Source organism: Phyllostomus hastatus, unplaced genomic scaffold, assembly GCF_019186645.2.
Source record: "Phyllostomus hastatus isolate PE091 unplaced genomic scaffold, TTU_PhHast_1.1 phas_scaffold_442, whole genome shotgun sequence".
In the NCBI taxonomy this organism is placed as follows: domain Eukaryota; kingdom Metazoa; phylum Chordata; class Mammalia; order Chiroptera; family Phyllostomidae; genus Phyllostomus; species Phyllostomus hastatus.
This window is the reverse complement of record NW_025334030.1, coordinates 955,301-978,496: the sequence shown is the minus strand read 5'-3', so window position 1 is coordinate 978,496 and position 23,196 is coordinate 955,301. Positions and strand designations below refer to the sequence as shown.

General features: G+C 40.9%; 1 protein-coding gene across 17 annotated transcripts in view; it reads left to right on the top strand.

The window, feature by feature from the left end:
• Nucleotides 1-23,196, top strand: part of RBFOX1 (RNA binding fox-1 homolog 1) — a 1,503,477-nt gene that overhangs the window by 1,442,020 nt on the left and 38,261 nt on the right. For 14 of the 17 annotated variants that reach the window (XM_045820711.1, XM_045820717.1, XM_045820725.1 and 11 more), the window contains 2 exons: nucleotides 3,822-3,954; nucleotides 20,806-20,848. In XM_045820711.1, coding sequence (XP_045676667.1) covers nucleotides 3,822-3,954; nucleotides 20,806-20,848 — 176 coding nt within the window. Of the gene's footprint in view, nucleotides 1-3,821; nucleotides 3,955-14,301; nucleotides 14,342-20,805; nucleotides 20,849-23,196 lie in introns of all 17 variants that reach the window. The other 3 variants (XM_045820712.1, XM_045820716.1, XM_045820708.1) reach the window with 1 other exon arrangement.

Here is a 23,196-nt window from a genome sequence, read left to right as displayed (position 1 = left end):
ATGAGATGCAGTAGGAACTTAAATCTTGTTTATATCAATTAGTCTATGCTGAAATTGGTTTTGTTGTATGTCATTTCACTGAAAGTCGCAGAACCTATTGACGAGGTTAAGTGAGGGCTTACTGTACACCAGGGGAGGTTTGTGGCTGCCTTGCCCAGAAGCAGATTAAAAAATAAAGAGAGGAAAGAAGGAGGAAGGGAGTGCAGAAGGAAAGGACGGGGGAATGAAAAAGTAGGAAAGAGAGGATGGAGCATAAGAAGAAAGAAAGAGGAAGGAAATGCTCATTAGTATGATGACTAACTAGAGACTAAGGGACCTCTTGGCCAGTCCTAGACTGGCAACAGGAAAGAGACAACTAAGCTAACCACCCATCTGGGAGACTCACGTAATTTCTCCATGAAGCCTCTGCTCCCAAGCATGAATTTTAGAATCACCTTATTTTACCTGAGGGGACCTGGCCTCCCAGGAAGGCAATATTTACACCAAGAGTTGATGTGCAGTCTTGCCTGTGTTCCTTGAACAAAATAAGAACACCTCTAATCTGCTTTGTGTAGAGGAGCCCAAAGAGGCTTGCATTAAGACCCATAAGTATCTTATCCTGCATATATTCTGTGGCAAACAGGGTACAAATAGAACCCTGGCTCTGCACTTTTAGCAGCTTGTGCTCCCCTCGCTCTCCTGCCGAGCTTCTGTTTCATGTTATCTCTCAACATCTAAATCCTCCAAGAATTATTGTAAAACCTGCTTGTCGCTGAGAGGGATCTTGTCTCACTCCCTCTGCACGGTAGCCAGAGATAATGAATGGGTCAGCATAATTACCGTGTTTTCTCACACAGGCAGCCAGCTGCTCTGCCAGATTGTGAATTTTTCATTTTCTTTATTTCAAAATCCAGGGTTTTCCTATGAAAACTTCATATTTGAACATTGGCAAAATGGAGTTAAAATCAAGCCATGCTCACTCATTTTCTCCTGGTCCTGAAGCAAACATCTCATATCTCATTACTTTTGGGCTTTTATGATATTAGGATTTACCCACTTTCCCTGTTAAGACAGGCACCTCTCTAGAGTGTCAAGCACAGTTATTTGAAACTGGAACCAGGAAACGTGGGTGCGAGGGGCTGGCAAGCTAACAGTTAAGTTCAGCTGCATGATTTGTTTTTAACAATAAAAAAGAAGGTTACAAATAACCAGCATGGTTTTCTCAGACACAAATCGAAAGATGAAATCATTCTGGCTTATTCACCAATCCTAGCATTTTACCCTCATCATGAAAGAAAGAAATGATAGAATTCATGAAGCAGGCTGGCTGTTCACCATTTGGGAACACAGAGAATTCCAAATGACAGTCAGTCCATCTTCCCTTCAGGTTAAAGGGTTATATTCCAACCTGTGCAGTTCCGTGTGGTGGTATAGAATCAGGAGTGACTTTGTAGGAAGTCCCTTGCTCTCCCTGCCGGCCTGCCACCCCACCATACAGCTACAAACACGAGTACTGTCCAAGGCCCCAGGGTACTGGAACGAGACTGGGTGGAGAGCTTCTGCTCCTGAATGGGATGTAGGAAGGGGAAAGCCCCTCTTGGAAGTTTGGATATAGGGTGGAGACCACATTAGCACAGCAGGAAATACAATACCCCCACCTTAGGTGTCTCATCAAACAGAGTTCCAGGAAGGGTGAAGTGTGGGTGTGTTCAGTTAACAAAGTTAAAGAGCTGCCTTCCCAGCAAGGTCTCTCCTAGTGTTTATGTCATGTCAAAAGAAATTCTGTGTCCTTCCCTGCTTTGCGCATCATAACAAGCACTGTGTGAAACCCCAGGAGAGATGGAGCAGGAAGGCAAGGCTCTGAAGGGGAATGAAACCCTTCTCACCCTGGCTCATCTCACCAGTCTTCCTCTCTCTGAAAATCCTCAAATCTCCTGTTAGGTCAATGGGATGAGAAAAAAAAATGGGACCAGCAGAGAAGGTGTACTGGATGGTCTGCCCATCATTTGGCCTGACTACAGCCCACAACTTTATTCACTTGGTCATCCATGCATTTGTGGAGGTGCCCAAAATTTAGAACCTACTGTGAATAAAATCAGGGGGTTCCTCTTGACTTGGGGAAGCAAGAGGAGATGCAGAGATGAATGGGACATGGAGGGAGGTCTCAAGGAGCTTGCACACTAATACAGATAAAAGTAACAAATGACTGACTTTCCTTCTCTCAAAATGAATACCCGTGAGAGATATTCCATAAAATATACCTGCAAGAGATATTCCAGGCCTCGGTGCCCTGACCAGGTGGCTGAGCTGGTTGGCAGTTAGGTGGCACATTGTTCTACACACTGAAAGGTTACAGATTCAGTCCCTGGTCAGAGCACACATGTAGGTGGTAGGTTTGATCCCATGTTGGGGCACAGAAGGGAGTCAACCAATCAATGTTTCTCACATCAATGTCTCTCACTTCTCGCCCTTCTCATTCTCTAAAATCAATAAACATTGCCTCACATGAGGATTAAATAAAAATGAGTACCTGGGAAAATGGAGTTGAGGAGTGCTGGATTAGTTAGGTTAAAGCATACCCCTCTCTGTAGGATTTTCTGAGCCTTCAATATAGGTCTCCTGAGACAGTGAGTTCCCAGGTGTATTTTCCAGAAAAGCACCCCATCCACATGCACTGGGGGTTGGCGCTGCTGTTTAGTGGGATGGGACAAGCACTGGCTGCATGGTGAGAGCTTTGGGGGATTCAGAGAAGAGGAAGGAGCAGGAAAGCAGAAGCAGTTCCGTGAGGCCTCCTGGGTTAGGATTTGCACGTGGTGGGAGGAAGGACAGCCCAGGCAGAGGCAACAGAATTAATTATTGGGGGTCTCAAGCATTGCGCTTAATTTCCCTCTTGACTCCTCACCAAGTTATCCTGTTCAGAGAATTTTCCCCTAGGAAAGAAAGCCCTGCCCACACTCTTCTTAAGAGTTGAGTTCCCAGACTTCTCTGTCCTTATTGCTACTGTGTTTTACAGGCTGAATAAATGGTTAGGGGGCTGATGGGACATTGGAATGATTTGTTTCTGGGAGCATGAGGTGTACTGTATTTCAATTAACAATATAGGTACATAAAGGAAAATGTAGGAAATAACTAAAAATGGGTTGGGGAAAAGCTATGAACAGACAACTAACACTCATGCCATTCAGCCCCAGAGATAAGTATGGAACACATCAAAATATGTGTGTATATGTGTATATATATATAGATATGTACACAAATATAAATATACATATATACACATATTCACATATACATATGCACATATACCTGCATATACATACATACACATACTCATGCATATTATGTTGGCACACGATGTACATACATATTCACTAACACATGGAGAGGTACATATATAAATGTTACACACTAGATGTGTGTGCGTGCATGTATGTGGATGGATTCATGGATGGATAGATGGACGGAACAATGGATGGATAGATAGAAGACCAATACACGTTGAGAACACATTGCACATACATCTTGCAATCCACCTTTTAATTGCTTGTGAGCTTTAAGTCTGTTTTTAAGAATTCTTCATCAATGTTTGTCATTTAGCATATTCTCCTGGACACCAGGCCCACCTACTTAACTAGCCCATCCTCTTTGGAATCAGACCTTGGCCTTGCCCCTAGCCCTGCTGCTGCCTTTATACCCCTAGCCCCTGGAAGCATGTGAGGGGTTGTGGAGGGTGGCAGGTGTCCAGTTTTTGCCCTGGGGCAGCAAGGTCGGGATGGAATGTTCCTTCAGTGGTAGGTGTGACTCTGAAAGCCTTTGCCTTGCTCTCTCCTCTCCTCCTACAGTGCCAGGCTTCCCGTATCCAGCCGCCACTGCGGCGGCCGCCTACCGAGGGGCACACCTGCGAGGCCGTGGTCGCACCGTGTACAACACCTTCCGGGCCGCGGCACCCCCACCCCCGATCCCTGCCTATGGCGGGTAAGTGATGCTACCCCCTGGGCGGGCCTCCCTGCACCCGCCCCCTCCTGTTTGCGAGCGCATGTTGGTCTTGACTGCCCCACCAGAACACCCCAGCATGCAGCCCAGCGCGCCTGCCGTGGAGCACCTTGCAAAGAGTATTGAAAAATGAGTGTAATTTGTCCTGTCATGGATGGTGCCTTTAAGCATTCTACATGTCACATATTGTTATGTAAATTCTCTCTGAGACTGAATGCTGGAGAACAGAGAAATGGTTACAGCCAAAGATGTATTTCTGATGATTGCAAACATCTGGTTATTAAGGAGGTTGGATCACATTTGCCCCATGAGTCTGTCCATGGAAGGACATGGGGTTTTCAAACATAAAAATCACTGGCTGGTCATGCTCCCTTTCCCTAAGACACCTTGAGTTTCAAGGTTTATGAGCCTTTGGCTGGGAAGAGAAAATTGGATATGGAGTCAAATGCAAACATTCAAAATTTCAGTGAAATTGGAATTATGACTCGTTTTAGCTGGATTTTCCAAGATGACACTTGTCTTTGTTTCCCCTCTGCAAGGAAATGCCAATTCACGTGTTCCCCATTGCCAGTTTGGTATTTCTGTGCATGGACTTTGGTATTGCCAAGTGAATAGCAGGGAATGGTGGTGAATGCTGAAAAAACTGGTACTGGTGTGGTGGGCTACAACCTAGAGATGCTACCCTTTCTCCTTCCTGATCCTCCTAGAACATTCCTGTACACACAGAGTCAGGGAGACAGGGATATCTCTAAGGCAGTGGTCCTCAAGAAACATTGGGAATATCTGGAGACATTTTTGGTTGTCATTACAGGAGCTGAGAGGTACAATGGCACTTAATGGGCAGGGATGCTGCTAAACATCCTAGAGTGCACAGGATGGCCCTTCCCCTGATACAGAGAGTCCTGGTGCCCTAAATATCATTGGTGCTGCTATAAGGAAACTCAGTTATGCCCAGGATGGCCTGGTGGGAGGATTCCCTTGCCTGTGACTGGCTTTCTCATCTTTAGGAAGAATATGACTCTATTCAGGACTATGTGAACAGGGTTAAACACATTTTTAAATAGTTCTGTTGCTTGTAAATCTATTAGAAAACCTGAATTAGCCTAGAATATCTCTCTATTATACTGAGTGAGATATTCATATTTCTACCATTTCAAAGGAGAGCATTTGAAGTGTTTCAAAAACAAATTCAGTGAGACAGAGTTAACACTATAAAGAAAATGAAAGTAGATGAAATTGTCAGGATGGGAAAATAAAGGCAGAGTAGGCAAAGTCCATTGTTTCTGGTGTTATCATTAGAGTTAGGTCAATTCCAAGCTTCTTAGTGGGCAAAACAACACTAAAAAAGAAAAGAAAATAAAAAGCTCTACTAGGAAGATGGTGGGTAATAACAAACCAAGGGTGAATTAGCCCAAAATTCTCTCACCCTCCAAAATAATGTATCTTCATGTCTTTAACCTCATCTCTTGGACAATGTGATCTAAATAATCTGACTATCTGAGTGTATAATCATTATCTTCAGCCCCCACAGTATCAAGCCCATTTTATAGATCCAGAAAGGCAGGAATAAAGACTTGTTATTTTCAAGGTCACATAACGAGTTATGAAGGAAAAAAGTTACCCACTAGGCTCATGTGATTACTAAAGCAAGATTCATAAGCCATAAATGCAAAATTGCATGTTTATACACGATTAGTTTGTCTGAAAAAATCATTATCTTATCTTGGTAGCTGGTAATTGCAGCTTTCTAGTATACATACCTTCAGTAGCTCACTGCTATATTGAACAGACAAAAATGAAGTAAAATTATATGGCTTATCCTCACATGAACAATTTATAAAAGTCTCAGAATAACACACCTGCTGTAAAATAGAAATTTGCTAACTTATAATGAACTTGCTCTTTGCTGGGAATAACCATGCATAACTAATTACCACCACATTCGCCAGGGAGAGACACAGACATCTCCAAATGGTGAAACAATGTGTTTGTGACTGCCTGGAACATGCTTTAGTATTAATATTCCAGTGATATTTCTAATCCTTTTGTTTACAATTGTGGGTTGTGCCTCTTTGCTGAATATTGACTGGAATTCTGAACCCACATTTAATAGTAAGATAAAATTCTTAAGATATGGAGAATAGAAAGAACAAGAGGGCTAGAGTGTGTGTGTGTGTGTGTGTGTATGTTCATGTCTGCAAGTTCTATAAGAGGATAGGGCTGGTGGGGAAGGAGGAAATTCAACTGGTTGCTGGGTGTTTTACTGGACTACAGGTTGGCTGGAGTGCATTGATTCTGGATACAAAAATGTAAATCAAGAATCTTAAGTGGTGGTTTCCTTTTTCCTCTGGCTTGTGGGCTGCTCATCTTGGAAAGAAGAGCAGAGTTTGGCTGGAGGAAACAGTGCCCTGATCTTATATTGAGTTGCAAAGATGTTGGAAACCCACTCCTGTTTCCAGGAAGTGACATGATCAGGATTCAGGTGGTCCAGGAGATAGTGTGGATTTCTTATAGCTGTTTGTCTAAAACTTCCTTTCAAGGATGACTTCTAAACTGGACTAATGTCTTTATGGATGTTCTGTTCAGCTCAACATCCTTTTTCTCAGCTCCATGCACTTTCTTGCACTGAGGACTCAGAGGCAGATGGCACCCTCAGAGGAATTTCTTCCAGTTGGAGACAGAGCGTGCCATGTTAGCCAACAGTTTCAATAAGTGTGATAAACAGTAAGGAGGGTGCTGTGTGAGCAACAAGGAAAGTCTCAGGTGTTTAGATAAGGCTTCTAGGAAGTGAAGAGAAATAGGACACATCTGTATTTGATCATTTCCTAAATTTCCACGCTAAGATCTCATTCTCTGATTCTCCCTAACACCCAGTGATCTCCATCTTTTCTAAGATGTCACCTAGCAAACTGCATTCATTAAGAAAAAATTTAATTTTCCCATTGTCATCAGTTAAAGACATATCTAACTGCCAATCTAAACCTCTGTTCTTCATCAAGTATCCAATATGAATATACATTGTTATCCAAAGGCCAACAAAAATGTGTCATTTATCCTATATTCACATACAGCTTCTATATATTTTCTCCAAGAGATTGAAACAATATCCCACAGAACCTCCATGGCTGCTTTTGTGGAGCCATGGGTGACCCTCGGAATATCTAGCATCAAGATAGTTGTCCAGGAGGGTTCACCAATTATGCCCTACATCCATCATTTCCTCTCACTGATTTTGTTTCCCCCTCCACATCCTGATGTTTTCTAAAATCCATTCCAGCAAGTAAAGAACATAGGCTATGGAGAGGCCCTATCTCTCTTTCTCATGTAGCTAAATAGAAACTTCTTGGGACGTAATGCATGATCATTCCTTCAGGGGCTGGGGGTACAGGGGCTCTGTTTAGACCATGGAGGGATCATGGAACTGAATGCAGAATTCTAGACTGGAATAGCAAACCCCCTATTGTTTACCAACATTAACTGAAAGAGAATGAGTGATGAGTTAGAAATCTAGTGGCTACACAGTCTACAAAAATTGTTACAGTCCAAAAAGACAGCGTAGGGGCAGATTAGATTGGCCCCTGCTGTTCTATCTCATACTACCCTGGGTAGCTGACTTAACCTGTATAGATACAGTTGCCTTAATAGGAGATTGATGACTATGTCTTCCTCCACTCAGTTAATAGAGCATGGGATAGGAGATCCATATAAGATTACAACTTAGTAAGATCCAGCATGTGATGTGTGTTTAGTGAACTCTAGCTACTATTGTTGAGGTTGATGCAGTTACTGATCCTTTGTCTTTGCCTGTATGACATCACTTATTCCTTTGCTGGCAAGCACCTGTAGTTCACAGATCTGCATCCCCTACAAGCTGCAGAGATGGCTTTGGTTTGCACAGAGCACTTCAATAGTTTGTGTAATGTGTAGATTGTAAATAAAATATTAACTTGTGAACAATCTCAACAAGAGCTGAATGGACCAAGTTTTCCACACTTCTCCTTGTATTTGATCCTGGAGTCAATTTTGGTAGAGGAGACATAATGTCCAGCCTGTCTTCCTATGACTCACAGTTGGGAGAAATTACCCATTGGGTAATTGCCATCCAGTGGAGCTTGCAGACTGATTATTTATGGAGGAAGATGGAAGGTAGCCACCAGACTTGGTACCACCTCTGATATTAGACTACAACAACTACCCCATTCCTTCCCAAAGGAACCTCATGAAATTGTCCTCACCAAGTTCCTGTTCTTAACTTATTAGTTAATTAATTATAAAGTAGCTACTTACTAAACACCTAAGCTAAGCATCGAGCATCTGCTATACGGCCTTGGTCTTGGTTCACTGGCTATCTTTGAATGAGATATTCTGCACTTTCTCATATATTTAACTATGATACATCTATGTACAATTTCTCAGAGTTAGGTTGAGAAGCATTTTGAAGAGACTCTGCTACTTTGAGCATAGGAAAGATATCATAGTATCCTAGGAGAAAACTTCTTAAAATCAACTAGTACAAGAATTCGACCCATACACGGATACTTTGAGAATGCTTTCAGGTCCTAAAAATAACTGTCTGATACCAGCCTCTAACACTGCATATAAGACTTGCTGTCTGTAAATCAAATTATACTTTTTGGTTTTAATTTTTAAATGTCTAATCCTCAGACTGTATTATTTGATACTTAGGAACTTTCCAGTTTAATATAACTCTTGAACTAAAGTCGTCGCCACCCATTCTCAAATACTTTCCAGGATTCTCTCTAGCTTTTTGTTTTTGGTGTCAATTCTTATTCAGATTCCCAGGCAGTTTTAAAATGTAACCTCTTGTATTAAAAAAAAAATCCTCTTAATTGAGTGAATTTATGGACAGACACCATAAATCAGTGCTGCTTAAATTTGGGGAGGGGAGTAGGGTGTCATAGATGCCTTTGATAACCTAATTAAAACTATGTATTTTCCCTTGGAAAATGTCTGTGTACATATACATACACACATGCACCACACACATAATTCTATGCAAATGATGCCAGGAAGTTCATGGACCCACCTGATATCAACTTAAAAACAGCTAGATTTGAATGCATTAAAATTTTAATTTATTTCCACTTGGAAGGGAAGTATGTAGAGTAGTTTTAAATAACCTTTCCTTCAAAAATATATTTATGGTTAGACTATATTATATTACACAAACACATCATGTACTTTGGGCATTTTATTCTTTCCTTCCTTTTTTTTTAAATAAACTAATTTGCTATAGTGCAGTCATTCCCTGCTTGCATTCATTCCAAATATTTAACCACTGTTATTACCTTTCTAAGAAAATGAGATGTGCATTTGCATTATGTTCTTGCAAAAGCATATTGCAGTCCCCAAGTGATTGACAAGCAATACAATTACCTTTGCATGGCTAGACAGACCGTCTTTACAATAAAATTGACTGCACCTGTTCAGTGCATGATGGCAACTCCTTTCTCTTGTGACTGGGCCATGGTTCATTCATCTATAGATGCATACTAGAGATTGACCCCTGTCCTTCTTTCCCCACAAATTTGTTGCACCTGTTTCATAGTGCTTCAAAAATAAGTGTTTAGACATATTCATGGAAACCAGTATGAGACTTTGTAAGAGCTTTTCTATAACCAGCTTCCATTTAGAATAGGACCTAGAAAGCTGACCTTCAGTGCTGTGGCAAACAGGAACATGTGGAGGGTGGTGTTTCATAGAGCAATGATCCTATTAGTCTTCAGACTAGTGGCAGCATCACCTGTTAACTTGTTAAAAATGGAAATTCTTAACCCCCTCATCAGATCTATTGATTCAGGGCCTCTGGGCTGGGTGTGAGGCCCAGCCATCTGTGTTTGAACAAGCCCTCCAGGTGGTTCATCTGCATGCTGAAGTTTGACCACTGCTGCCTGCCAGAGCCGATAAAAGTTAGGGCCCCAAAGCCAAGCCCACCTGGGCTAGAATCCCAGCTTAGTTACTACCTAGCTCTCTCCTTTTCAGTTTCTTTATACTTAAAGAAGTGACAATAGCATTGTCCATCTCGAAGGAGTACTTTGAAGATTAAGTAGGATAATGAGCACAACATGCTCAGATTAGGGACTGACACATAGTCATCGCTCAGTCAATGTAGAGAGTAATAGTATTTGTACTTGTGCTATTACATGTAGCTTAGGGGGAACACACACACACACACACACACACACACACACACACACACAGCATTTTGGTGAAACTGACAGCCTCCCAAAGTAGCTTCATTTCACACTGCCAATGAGGACAACTATGTTGGTTCCTCATTTTTTAGAGTTATCATGAAGTTAGATCACTCAGCCTCTCATTCATTTCTCTCCAAAACATGCAGGTGTTGCACTCCGTGAAAACAAGAAATTCATACACGGTGTGGTTTATAATAGCAGCTAGAATTTCTTATTTCCTTTCAGAGTGTAGCCACCACTTCCTGCAGAGCCTCCCAAAGCTGAAAGATGCCCTTCCTACAGCCTTGCATAGGCTGTTCCCTATGGCTGGGCTGCTCTTCCTGCTTTCTACCTGGCTAAGCTTTTGAGATTTCTGAGGCATTTCCTCCAGTTCCCTCGCCTCTGTTGCTAGCCCTCATCCTTCCATTTCATCTTCAAAGTGCCATTATCCCTCTCCTTCTCAGCACCCATCAAGGCTGCCATTCAACATTTATACACATGGCTTTGTGACTGAGTACCCTGTAAGCTCCTCTAGGGCAGGTATAGCGAGTAGACTCTCTGTGCCTTGGCATAGTAGTTGGAATATAGTAAGCACTTCTACAGCCAAAATATAGTTTGTTTGAGCTTATCAAAATGAGGATGCGAGATCATATTTTCTCTTTGTTTTTCTGTCTCATAAATCAGGGATGTCAGTCAGAGTCCCAAATTAGCTTTCTGTGGCACACATTGGAGGGCAAAGGATGGCAGTGAGGCTGCCATGTTGAACAAACACCGGGGCCTGTTCTTGCCTCACTGGGAGCTGTTAGTACAAACAGGCTTGACATGGAGGTTCACTGCTTGCCCCAGTGCCCAAGGACTTATCCTGGTGAAAGAAGGGGCCACTTTCCCAGCCAGAGCTCAGCTCCAGTCACTCCTGGTCTACACTCTATGCTCAATGAAACAGACCTCAAGGTCTAGCCTCAGTTCTTCTCTCCATCACAGGGAGATGTTGTTTCATTGTGGCTCCCTTTATTGTGCTTCATACATGTTGAATTTTTTAGAAATTGAAGGCTAGACCCTTCACCAGCAAAATGATTACAACTTGCTTTATTGTGACACTTGCTTTATTGCGGAGCTCTAGAACCAAACCTACAGACCTCCAAGGTAAGAGCAGAAACAGACTGGGTCCCTTTTACAAATGTTTAGAAAAGAGCATTGTTCCCCATGTTTGAATACATTAATATTTGGTTAAATATCAATATTTTGTTCCCACCAGGATCACACTCTACCTAGCCCCTTGCTCTGGTCTCCTAAACCAGGATCCAGTTTGGGTTTTTTTTAAAGATTTTATTTATGTATTTTTAGAGAGAGGGGAAGTAAGGGAGAAAGAGGAGAGAAACATCAATGTGTGGTTGCCTCTCACAAGGCCCCTCATTGGGGACCTGGCCCATAACCTGGGCATGTGCCCTGACTGGGAACAGAACCTGCGACCCTTTGGTTAGCAGCCCACACTCAGTCCACTGAGCTATACCAGCCAGGGCAGGATCCAGTTTTTGAATCCCATTCACCTTCCTCTCCTCCACTGGCAACAGTCACTGATACTGAATAAGCAGATCAGAAACCAACCAGAGACTGCAGGCTGCTTCTTCCCAATCCTCTACTTAATTCTACCTGGAGTTGATAAGTAAATTAATTTCTCCATGTCGTCATCTGTCACCTCCCCTATAAAATATGGGGAATATTCTGTCAATAGATATTTATTTTACATCTCCTGGGTAAAAAGCAATGAGTTAGATGTAAGCAGGATAGAATATCGAGTAAGCTCATTGGGTGCAACTTCAGTGTGAAATGAGTCACATACACAAATACCTTTAATATTTGACCAAGTGAGGATCAAAATGTTGATGTTGGCATTTACAGGAGGGAGAAATAACTCCACTTTGGGTGGGCATGGGATAAAGGTCAGAGCAATGGTGACGTTCAGCTAGAGCTATGATGTCAAGCCCAATTGCTCATTACTTTACAGCCTTATCTCTCTGACTCTTCCCTTGGGGCTGGCCCTTACCTCTATCCCCACTTTACAGATGAGTCAATGAGGCTCACATAGCTTCGTAATTAGTCCAAGGGCACATAACTGCTGATTGGTGAGGCTAAATTTGACCCAGATGCCTGTGTTGTTCCCATCTAACTTTGCTCTTTAGTGGTGATCTGCTTTTGGTGAAGACATTGGCAGAAAAGCCATTCTCAGCACAAGGACTAGCATGTGCAAAGGCATGATAGCATGAAAGAATGGGCTGGAAGTTGCTTTGATATGGCTAAATGACCAGCTCTGCGGTTCTGGGCCCAACTGGTTGCTCACCCCTGTTGCAGCAGATCTGTACTGAGTCCTGTCAGCAGAGGCTGGCCCTGCCTTCTGACCCCCAACAGACACTATCATTTTATGCTGGAAATCTTGAAAGAGAATTCAAAGCCTAGGTCAGGATACCACACACCTCAGTATCTGGGATTAGGGTTTTACACTGTTTGACAAATGCTCTCGTGAACTGTAGCCCTTTTGATCAAAATGAAAAGGGCTGAAAGCGATTCCTACCAACCTCCTTAGTGTGTATAATCCCTGACACTTCTTTAAGGATAATGGTACTTGGGGTTTTGCCAATCAACTTTGAAAGCACTATGAGGCACACTACAGTGTTCTCCAGCAAACCAGTGTCACTGCCGTGTGTGTGCGCATGTGTGTGTGTGTGTGTGTGTTGTGACGCACCTTCCCTTGGCTTTATATGCTTGGCTTACATGTGGGTACAGTCTGCTACTGAAACCTGCTACAACCCTTTGGTAATCAAAATTGTTCTTCTATTAAAACCACAGCTCCATTCAACAGTGGGGCTCACTGTTCCTTTGCCAGGCTCATAAATCATCTATGAACACCGTAGGGAAATATTAGGGAAGGTTATTAATTGCCACTGCTTCCATCTTTTCAAAAACATGCATGTAGAACACACATTTTTATATTCAAGATATCCTGTGACCCTCACAGAAGACTGAGTTGTACAGGCTGCATAAAATCTTCACTGAGCCCATTTTAGTACTTAGGAATTTTAAGTCAGTTTCCCATGATGGTGTAGCTATGAGCTTCTTTTCCTGACTGTTTCACTCAAGGTATACCAAAAAATGTCTGGAGAATTCCAGGATATCTTCTTCTCCCCGTCCTGTGAAGGCCCCTCTCTCTGGGATAACTATATGGACAGTGGTCAGAGACATGCAGCAAGGCCAGGCTTGTTCAGTCATAATGTAGGGCTTTGCTTAGTCTAGGTGTGATTTATGCAAATACACACACAGAAATATGCATGCACATATTTGTACAAATATGCACACACAAACACACAGATATATAAACATACTACTACACACATTATACACACTATACATGTATGCACATGGGCATGATGTAGATAATATACTCACACATATGCCTTCATGCACATACATGAACACAAAACATATTTTTGCACACAGATATACACATGTATACCCATAAACACACACAAAACATATACATTTTTTTAAAACACATGCACACATGTGTTATAATTAGAGATGTTCTCCTACATTTACCATAAAGTACTGGTGCAAGGAAGTATCAAATATAATACCACAATGTAAAAAAATACAGAAGAACATTTCTGAAATCGTTTGTGTTGTCCAGCTTCCCTAAGGTCATTCGGCTATAACCAATATTGAAAATGTGACTATCTGTGCTCCTACCCTTATCAATCATATATTTTAAGCAGATTATTTTTTTCCCCAGGGCAAAGGGGACTGTGTGGTTTGACTGAATACGAACTCTGACTCTCCTATCTGTCTAAGCCATTTAAAATAAACCTCAACCCTGTTTGCATTTCTACACCCCTCCTGAAGGGGAGGGAAGTCTGATACCCAGCATCTGGATTCTGGGCCAGCACCGAACCCCAGCCTAATTTTTTCGGCCTGATCAACCACTGTTGTCTCCAACCTCCTTAACCAATGTGGAAACTTTCCTTGGTTCCTGTGTTTTGGACCTTGTGACCAGACTAACTTCGCCAGTGCAGGGGTTGGTGTGTCTGCATGGGGAAATGCACTAATATGGATGTTTCTCTTTGTGTGTGCACCCTTGCAGTGTTGTTTACCAGGATGGATTTTATGGTGCAGACATTTATGTAAGTATTCATTAATGCGCATGACATCCTCGTTTCCTCCCGGAGTCATTCTTTTTACAAGTTTGCTGAGAATCTCTCTACTACTCAGTGCCATCCGTCCATTTCCTCTTCCTGGTCTGTGGGAGAGTCCGGAGGCTCACAGGGCAGCAGGATTTCTGCTCACAATAGCTTCACATGCTGTTGAGTGGAATGATCTCCTTCATCAAGTTCGGAATAAATGCAAACACCCTCCCCCCAAAGATGGCATTTCTCTCAAGTCAAATTAAGATCCTCCTGCAAAAAGAAATTCTCTCTAAAGTTCTCAGTATGGTCTGTGTGTTTTCAGTTTAACATTTAGGATAACAGCTGTAGTTACCAGCTGCAGAGGGTTAAAAGATATTTTCATGGCTGATGTTTTCAATGTTTTCTTATAAATATATTTAATTGTTTATCCTAAAGCCCTAGAAAAATATTCTCTCCTTTTCTCTCTCTGTGTCTCCCTCTGTTTCCTTCTCTCCCTCTCTCTCTCTCCCTCCCTCTCTCTTTCTTTCCCACTCTCTTTCTCTCCCTCCCTGTCTCCCTCTCTCTCTTTTTCTCCCCCCACCAATCATGGATGATATTAGTAAGAAACATCTCTTAACAAAAATATGTCAACCTGAACATTAAGCCCTTATTTTCTTCAACCCCTTAGTTCTCCATTTCCCTAGAATTGCTCCCTAACTCAGAACTGTTTGTTAAACAGTACCACTGTATTAAGCTGTTCACTTTTAGAAAAGAATAGGATATTTCTCATTAAGGGGACCATATTTAAACTTACCTAATTCACCTAAAAGTAGTTAGTCTCTCACACTATGATATTAGCAGCAATATTATAAAAATGACTTGGAATAACACAATTTAAAATAAATTGGCAGTATTGGAGGTATTTTCTAAATTATATACTTTTTATTACAAATGACCTCAAATAATTTTGCTGGAATCATACTTGTTTAATAGGCTAGATAACAAAGAAAAATAAAACTGTATTTCTGATCATATTGATGTCATTTACTAGAAAATGGGAATGACACTGGTTATTTAAATTTCTTCCCTTTGAATTTTAAATAATTACAATTTTGTGACATAATATTAATCTCTATCAGTGATGAACTTAGTTGAGTTCTATTATTATTGTGTCAAGTACATTTATTATAATCTGTGGGTTAGCTTTTGTTCATAATAAAACTAATGAATGATCTGCATGTCCTTTATCTACCCAATGAACCACCAACTTTTTTGTGTAGCTTAATTTACTCCTTCTCACATCCTTTTTTTTCATTTTAAATAGAGAAGCAGGCTGAGTCTGAGCAGGCTGAACCTCAGCCACATCTTCAGATGCTCAATGAACCCAAACCTCCCACAGTTTAGCCTCTGGGTAGAGTAGGTACATGGAGGGACTATAGTTGGCATAAGTAAGTTTAGGGCTTTTTTTTTTTTAATTTGGGAAATGGAGGGGAGTAGAGGAGGAATGGAGACATTTTTTAAAAATCCACAAAAAAGAAAACCATCTTCAGCAACACCAATCCGTGGGGGGGGGGGGTGGAAATGTAGATGTTATGTAAGCCTAGCTAAAAACAAATATTTTAATATTAGTTATCATTTATTGAGTGTTCATCTCTCTGTAAAATGACTAAAACTTATTGAATTATTTCTAAAATGACAATAATTGATTGAATATTAATTTGAGCTATTCTATGGAGATTTCGAATTGGCATCTTTCCTTTGCCCCATAGATCTTTGGATAGCAGAAAGTAGAAGCTGCCTGAAGGCACAGGCTGTAAGATGTCACAAAGAAATAGACTGCCTATTTAGAGTAATTGATAGAGTGTGTCTGTATTGGTTAGGATAAATGAAAATCCCTGAGAACAAGGCAAAAGGATCCAGAAGAGAGAAAATATGCCAACATCTACGCTAAGGTAGAAAGAGAAATTCCATTCAGAAAGGAAAGCTCCAAAAAAGTTCCCTTTGTGTTTTTGGTCCATTTAAGAGCTTTTGTTTCCCACAAATTCATATTTGAGAAAGGCCACCAGGCCCAGTGGTAAATTTAAAGCTCCTGCAATAACTGGGTGAGGTTTAGATGAAGGGAGTTATTTCAGTAACTTCAAGTCCTGAGTTTTCTGGTTTCTAGGTTTAGAAAGCCTCCTCTTGCACTTCTCAAGCCACCTTGTAGCCAAAAACTTATACATTTTTCTGCTGTTCATATTATAATGATAGGTTTTTTAGGGGGGCAGATCCAAATAGGCAATTAGATGATGGAAAAACTAGCTTAAAAACGAACTTAAAGTTTTGTTTACCCAGCACATTTTTCTGTCCTCTTTCCAAAAGGTAGCTCAGATCTTGCAGACCTTCCTGAATTTTTTGTTCCATATAAGATGGCAATTTTGAAACATCGCTGCTGGGTGGTGTGTGCATGTAAGTGACAGTGATGAACTGGACCACCCCACTGCAACAACAAAACAAGGGTTTGTAGATGGTCTTAAGTTGATTTAAGGGCAAGAAAAATATGAATATTTGCTGCTCTTTCAAATTTATGGAGCAGGATTCATTGTGGCTAGAAGTAATTTTGAATGTGCTTTTTCAAGCTGCTGCCCCTTCCTCCCTTGAAATACTGGTATGTTCTGATGAGTAGACTCATTCCTAGAGGTCTATTTCTTAAAGAAATAATGATTAAAGAGGTTAGAAAAGCATGTGAGGTTCTATTCTATTTAAAGAAAGTTTCTGGCTTGCTCCTTCAATCTCGTTAGAAATAATGCACAATAAATAAGGCAATCCTGAGAGGTCCTGGGACAAGTGTTAGACACTTTACTCACTTCTCATAGGTTTAAACCAGTTATTTCTTTTTAACTTAATTAGGTGGAGGAGTAAGCTTCTAGCTTTGGTTACTTTTAAGAAGTTAAGGAAAGTCTACTCGCCAATTCTTCCTGCTCAGGTGTTCTTAATACTGACAGCCTATGGGAGCAACTCAACAACAAGGATAACAGCACATACACTAGAACAACTGCCCTTTTCTGTGCACCCCACTCTCTCCTGCCCTTTCTCCTCTTTGTTGTCCAAGGTCTTTCCATCCCTCCCACCTGATGTGGGAGCCTGCAGGCATTTCCGATTTAAAAGGCCCCTGCAACTGGCAAGCTATATCTCCTACCTAGAATTGGCTCCTTTTTAACTTTTGTAGAGCAGAGAGGATTGAGGAGAGAGGGAGAGATTTTCATAGACACCCTGAAATTGCTGGAAAGGGTAGACTTGTTAGGAGATGTTGTCAGCCAGAAGCTAAGGTCAAAGGCAGGCAAGTTTGTTTAGGCTGAGAGCAAAGAAAAAGCATTCCATTCAGGAGCCCAGCTTTGCAGGAGAACTGCTGCATCTCTCCACAAAAGAAGTATTCAGGCCCAGTATGGATGACACTCCTCAGCCAGGACGTAGGGGGTTCTGAGTCAGAAAAGAGGGTAGAAAAGGTCATATCTGGCTCACTTCTATATGGTGATATACCTTTGCCCCTCTGCATGCACACACATGCACATGTTTATATCAAAAGGTAGGGATTTAGTTTACATAACTAGCAGATAAAAGGTACTAGTTCAGTGTTACCACTTAGTGGTGGACATTTAAACCAATTATTATTTTAAGTTAAAAAGTGGGTGATGTTAAAGAAAAGATAAATTATAGAAGAGGTGATACATGGGTATAACAACTGTTTCAAAGTGAAGTTCAAAGACCAAGTGTCTTGGACCTTCAAAGCAATTTGTTACACTTAGGGGTGAAGCTATAGATCTCCTGAGGCCAGAATTGATCAGGGAGCTGAAAATAAGTGTTGCTTGACTGAACTTAGCCAAGACTCTTTATCTTAACCCACTCAGAGAGATATAAAAGGATAGGGCATTTGATCAAAAAATAACTATAAAAATGGAAAGCAAGAAATGAAAGCAAAGCTACCAAAAAACAATCAACAAACTATCCGTAGAAAGTGGATTAAGACAGAGGTCTGGGCAATGGGGAGAAGGGAAGAGAAGACAGAGAAAGAGTAAGAGAGGGAACTAGCAGATGTCATAAATGTTAACCATGTTCCCTTGAACATGGAGAACCCCAAGCTTCCTAATGGGCAATGCAACCTTGGGACTGCCTAGGAAATATGTGTCAATGAGATTCCAGTGCATTTTTACATCATTCCTAATTTCTGCCATAACAAGTTTCTGGTTGACACCATGACTAAATACAGTTATTTCTGAATACATGTTACTCTACTGTCTATGGATCTTAAAACAAAGAGGTGTCCTCATTTCTCTGATGGTTGAGCTCAGGAAGCAATGTCAGTAGCTTCAGGACCACATAGACTCAAAAGCAGAAATCCTCCAAATAAAAACCCATGTCATTATTCCAGAGACCCTGTTTTAGTGTGAGCCACTGAGGCTCAGCACCAAGCTGGTCGGTCGCCACAGGAAGGTAACAGCCCATCAGGAAGTTAAGTGTCTACTGTATGAGACACAGGACCTCAGCCTTTACCTCATTTCTCCACCATAGCTCTAGAAGGCAGGAATCTCATTACCTATCACCTCCACTTAATTTTTTCAGAATAGGAAACTTTTCTTTTAGGATGCAGGTAATATCATTTGTCCAGAACTCTCCACTGACATTAGGGTTTAAGCCCACATGGTCTGGCTACAGAATTCAAACCCTGAGCCAATAGAATGACATTGTGGCTGTCCTGGAACAAACTTTGATAAAGGCAAGGAAAGAAAGGAAGGAGAATGGTAAAAAGTGAGAGAATAATAGAGAATGTAATGGGGTGGTGGGCCACTGGGAAATTATATCTATACTTGAAACATTAGAGTACGTAATCGATGGGAATTAGGAGCAGAGAGAGAGCAAGAACAAGAAAGAGGGAGAGAGATAGGGAGGGTGACAGAGAGAACTAGAATTTTTATACTTTAACTTAAAGAGGAAGATTAAGTAAAACTAAGTTGGAAAGGAAAGCCAGACTACATAAGAAAAAAAGTAAATACAATAAATATATAAATATATATGTATATTAATTATATACCTTTATAAGGCAGGTCTCTAAATCTGTTAAAATGTTGTAGGGTAAACTGAGGTGATCTGGCTTCCTCACCCAGAAGTCTGGACAACTAAGGGAAGCAGTTTCCCATAACTTTAAGAATGGGCCTGATAAGTAGTGTTTCCATAGCCTTGAGATGGGTCTGATAAACTGTTCCCATAGCCATGAGTGGGCTCATATGCAGAGCATGAAGCTCTGTTGCATAATATCTATTAGCATCCTTCTGACTTTGTATGTATTCTAGTATTTAAGGGGGTAGAGGCTCCCTGCTGGGGGACAGGTGACATGCAGTGTGACACACAGGGAACATGCAGGGGGACATGCAGCTTGCAGCATGAGTGGATCACCCACCCTTGAATAAAGGCATGTCAGGCATTGCAACAGCTCTGTGACTAGTCTTCCATCTGCCCGAATTCCACGAACCTGTCTGGCCGTGAACAGTTGTAACACAAGTGTTTATCTGAGGCCTGCCCTAGAACTGGATATTTCACTTCAAACTAGAACCACTCACATAAAAGATCAGCCTCACCCATGAATCACCCTCACATCCACATCCACATATTGCCTCCCAGTCTGACCCTGGGTTCTTTTTTTTTAAGGATTTTATTTATTTTTAGAGAGAGGGGAAGGGAGGGAGAAAAAGAGGGAGAGAAATATTAATGTGTGGTTGCCTCTCACATGGCCCCCACTGGGGATCTGGCCTGCAACCCAGGCATGTGCCCTGACTGGGAATCGAACTAGCAACACTTGAATGAAGTGATGACATGTTAATGATATTAACAGTAGCTTTTCTAGACCCATATGTGCACACACACACATGCATAATTTTTCTAGTCATATCTATTTGAAGTAGTCTTCATAACTTCCATGTGCTTCATTAATTCATAAAATAAAATTGTGCTTTCTGTTGTTAGTTGAAATTAAATTTAAAAAGCACAGGTGCTGATACAGTTATGGTTGCTACTGTACTGTCATCCTAACTGCCTCAATAATTAGACACCAAAGTTAAATCCTCAAGTATTCTGGAGAATTCCAATCATGAGTTCAAGAGAGAAATCTCAAAACGGTTAGCTTGAACCATTGCACGTATGCTTGGAGAAGCAAGAAGCCATGAATGTATCTTTTCTCCTTCTTTAAAATGAAACTCAGGTTATAACACAAATGAGTGACTGTATTTGATCTCATCTCCCCTTTCTCGATACTCTCAATTACAGAAGTTTGTAACTGAGATTGTTTGACAATGCCTGGTTCATCTTTTGGTTGGGTGGGTTACTCCACGTCTCAGTGAAGAGAAGCAAACTTGTAAATGAATTGCTCTGGAATTTATGTCTGACTTATGCATTTTCTTTTATTTATTTCATTTTTGCATTGAAAACATTACATTTCTGTTTCCTTATAGAGTAGTGTATCAAGAGCCTGTGTATGGCAATAAATTGCTGCAGGTATGAAATCCTGACTGGTGGAAAAACTCATCACTCTGGTTGTGGGTTTGCTGTGAAATCCTACTAACAAGACCATTCCAGGGAGGGAGGTGTCCTCTAACATAGAAAAAGGAAAGACTTGACTGAATTTTCCAGTTTTGATGTGAATTCTTCTAAAATAGAGATGATCGTCCTCAAATTTCCCCTCTTTGCTAGATCATGAGTATATCAAAATGGGTGTCTGGCTTGGCCATAAATTTCTTAAAATGCATCTGGACTCAATTAAAATAAATTCAGTGAAAAAGAATTCTTGGGTTTCACTGAACCAACTGTCTAAGAAAAATTGTAGTTGGCTCTAGGAGTCAACTGGAATGTTTAATAAAAAAAAACCTCTTATGCATCTAGCATTGAGGGTCAGCATAGCTAATATATCTTTTCCTGGCTTCATTGTAGATTCTTATAAATCTATTCTTATAAATTTATTACACCTATTGCTATAGTTTCCAAACCTACTTCTCACTCCTGAGGCTACCCCCAAATGAACAAATTTGCAGGAAGAAAAGGAGCCACACATCCGTTGGAGTGTAGTTGGTTGAGTCTTCAAATTTGGTCTAATGCCAACATTAAAACTATCAAATAAAATGAGAGAATAAAATACTAGGATGATCAGTGGGGGTTTTATTACATGGGTTTCCCCATAACCTGCAATTATCATTTTATTTGGTATTAAGTCAATTAAGAGAGTACATTTTTACTGTGAAAATTAATCATTTTAATAAGAACTCTACTTTGAAAAAGGGGTACCTGAACCTAAGAGAGGACAAAATAATTAAAATTCCTGAGATGAACTTTTATTTTCACATTTCAAGAAAACTTGCCACACTTCAAAAAAAGCTGAATGTATAATGCAGATAAATTAGAGAGTAATGATTTTTATTTAAGTTTTTCATTTTGCAAATGTTCTTGTAAATGTTGCTTTCATAAATAAAATATTGAGGTAATTATATATATACCAATCTACCTGTTTTGCAAAAAGTGAGCTCCTTGAGTATTCTCAGAAAGGAGGAGATATCTATCTGTAATCAAGCCCATCACTATTCTACTAAAGGGAAACACACAATCCCACCCACCTTATTGTCCCACCAGCACACACGAGTTACACCTCTTTCCTAAGCAATTCACTATTTGGATATTAGAACATCTTCTGGAAGCATGCTCTAAAGTTAACAAGGCAATTTCCTTTGTGAAACTATTCAATACTTTGTGATGCAATGGAGATCCACAGTGCTCACCAGTATTGCCATAGGAAGTTCCACAAATGGAGTAACCACTTTCATTTTGTTTTAATTCAGCATTTCCCAAATCTATCTGGTCCAGGTACATTTCCTTTCCTTGCTACCATTAGTATCCCAGCAGCACACTTTTTAAAATGCGTTATTGGGACATTGTTAGAGATTCTTAATCAGTAACTTCTTCCCCCAACAGACCTCCAGGAGTCTCGCTAACATAGGAAATGTTTCAGACCTGGACATGCCAATATCTTAGGTGGCTACAGCTCATGGTGATGGCAGGGCTAAGGGGGCAATTCATGATGGCCATGTAAAATTTGTATTTCATGTAAGGTCACATTTATATTTTGCTGTTGTTTGTCATGTAAAATATGAGTAGGGAGTGTAGAACTACTATGTTGTGCTGGTTGACCCTATCCCTTGGTTTGGGAGTGGGAAAAATCTATCTGTCAAGGATGCATTTTTTTTTCCCTAAGATCTGGAAGGGCTGGTTTTAGCATGGACATGGTTTGGTTACAGCCAATGGAAGTTAGCACTCTTTTTTCGGACATTACCACAGAAGCTGGCAGAACCTCTGGCTATGCTCAGGGAACTGCAAAATATGGAGCAATAAAATTGATTACAGTTACCTGTTAGACAGGCAAATTAAAGCAATTTGTATTTTTTTATCATTTTACAGTATATGCACACATATACTGAGTTAATAATACACAACTCTGTTATTCCCCCAATATGGATTTCAAACAAAAGACAAATAACACAAGAAGAATGCAGTATAAGAGGCGGGGTGGGGGGACTGGAAAAAACAGAATTATCTTCTGGAGGGCAGCCCCTTTCAGTACAGGCTTCCCCTTCTAGGTTAGTGTTCTAGGAACTCATCTGTATCAGTGTAGCAACTGGTGTTGTGAGAGGCTGCGTTTGGCCTCAGTGAATTTTTTTGAAGACTCAAAGTGTTTGCCCATTTCCTGATGGGTAATTTACAAGTACACCTGCCTGCACCGTACTGAGTGTTCAGCAGTTTTTGACCCAAACTGTCATAACCCCTGTACCCCACCCTCCCTATTCACCCAGTCTTGCTCT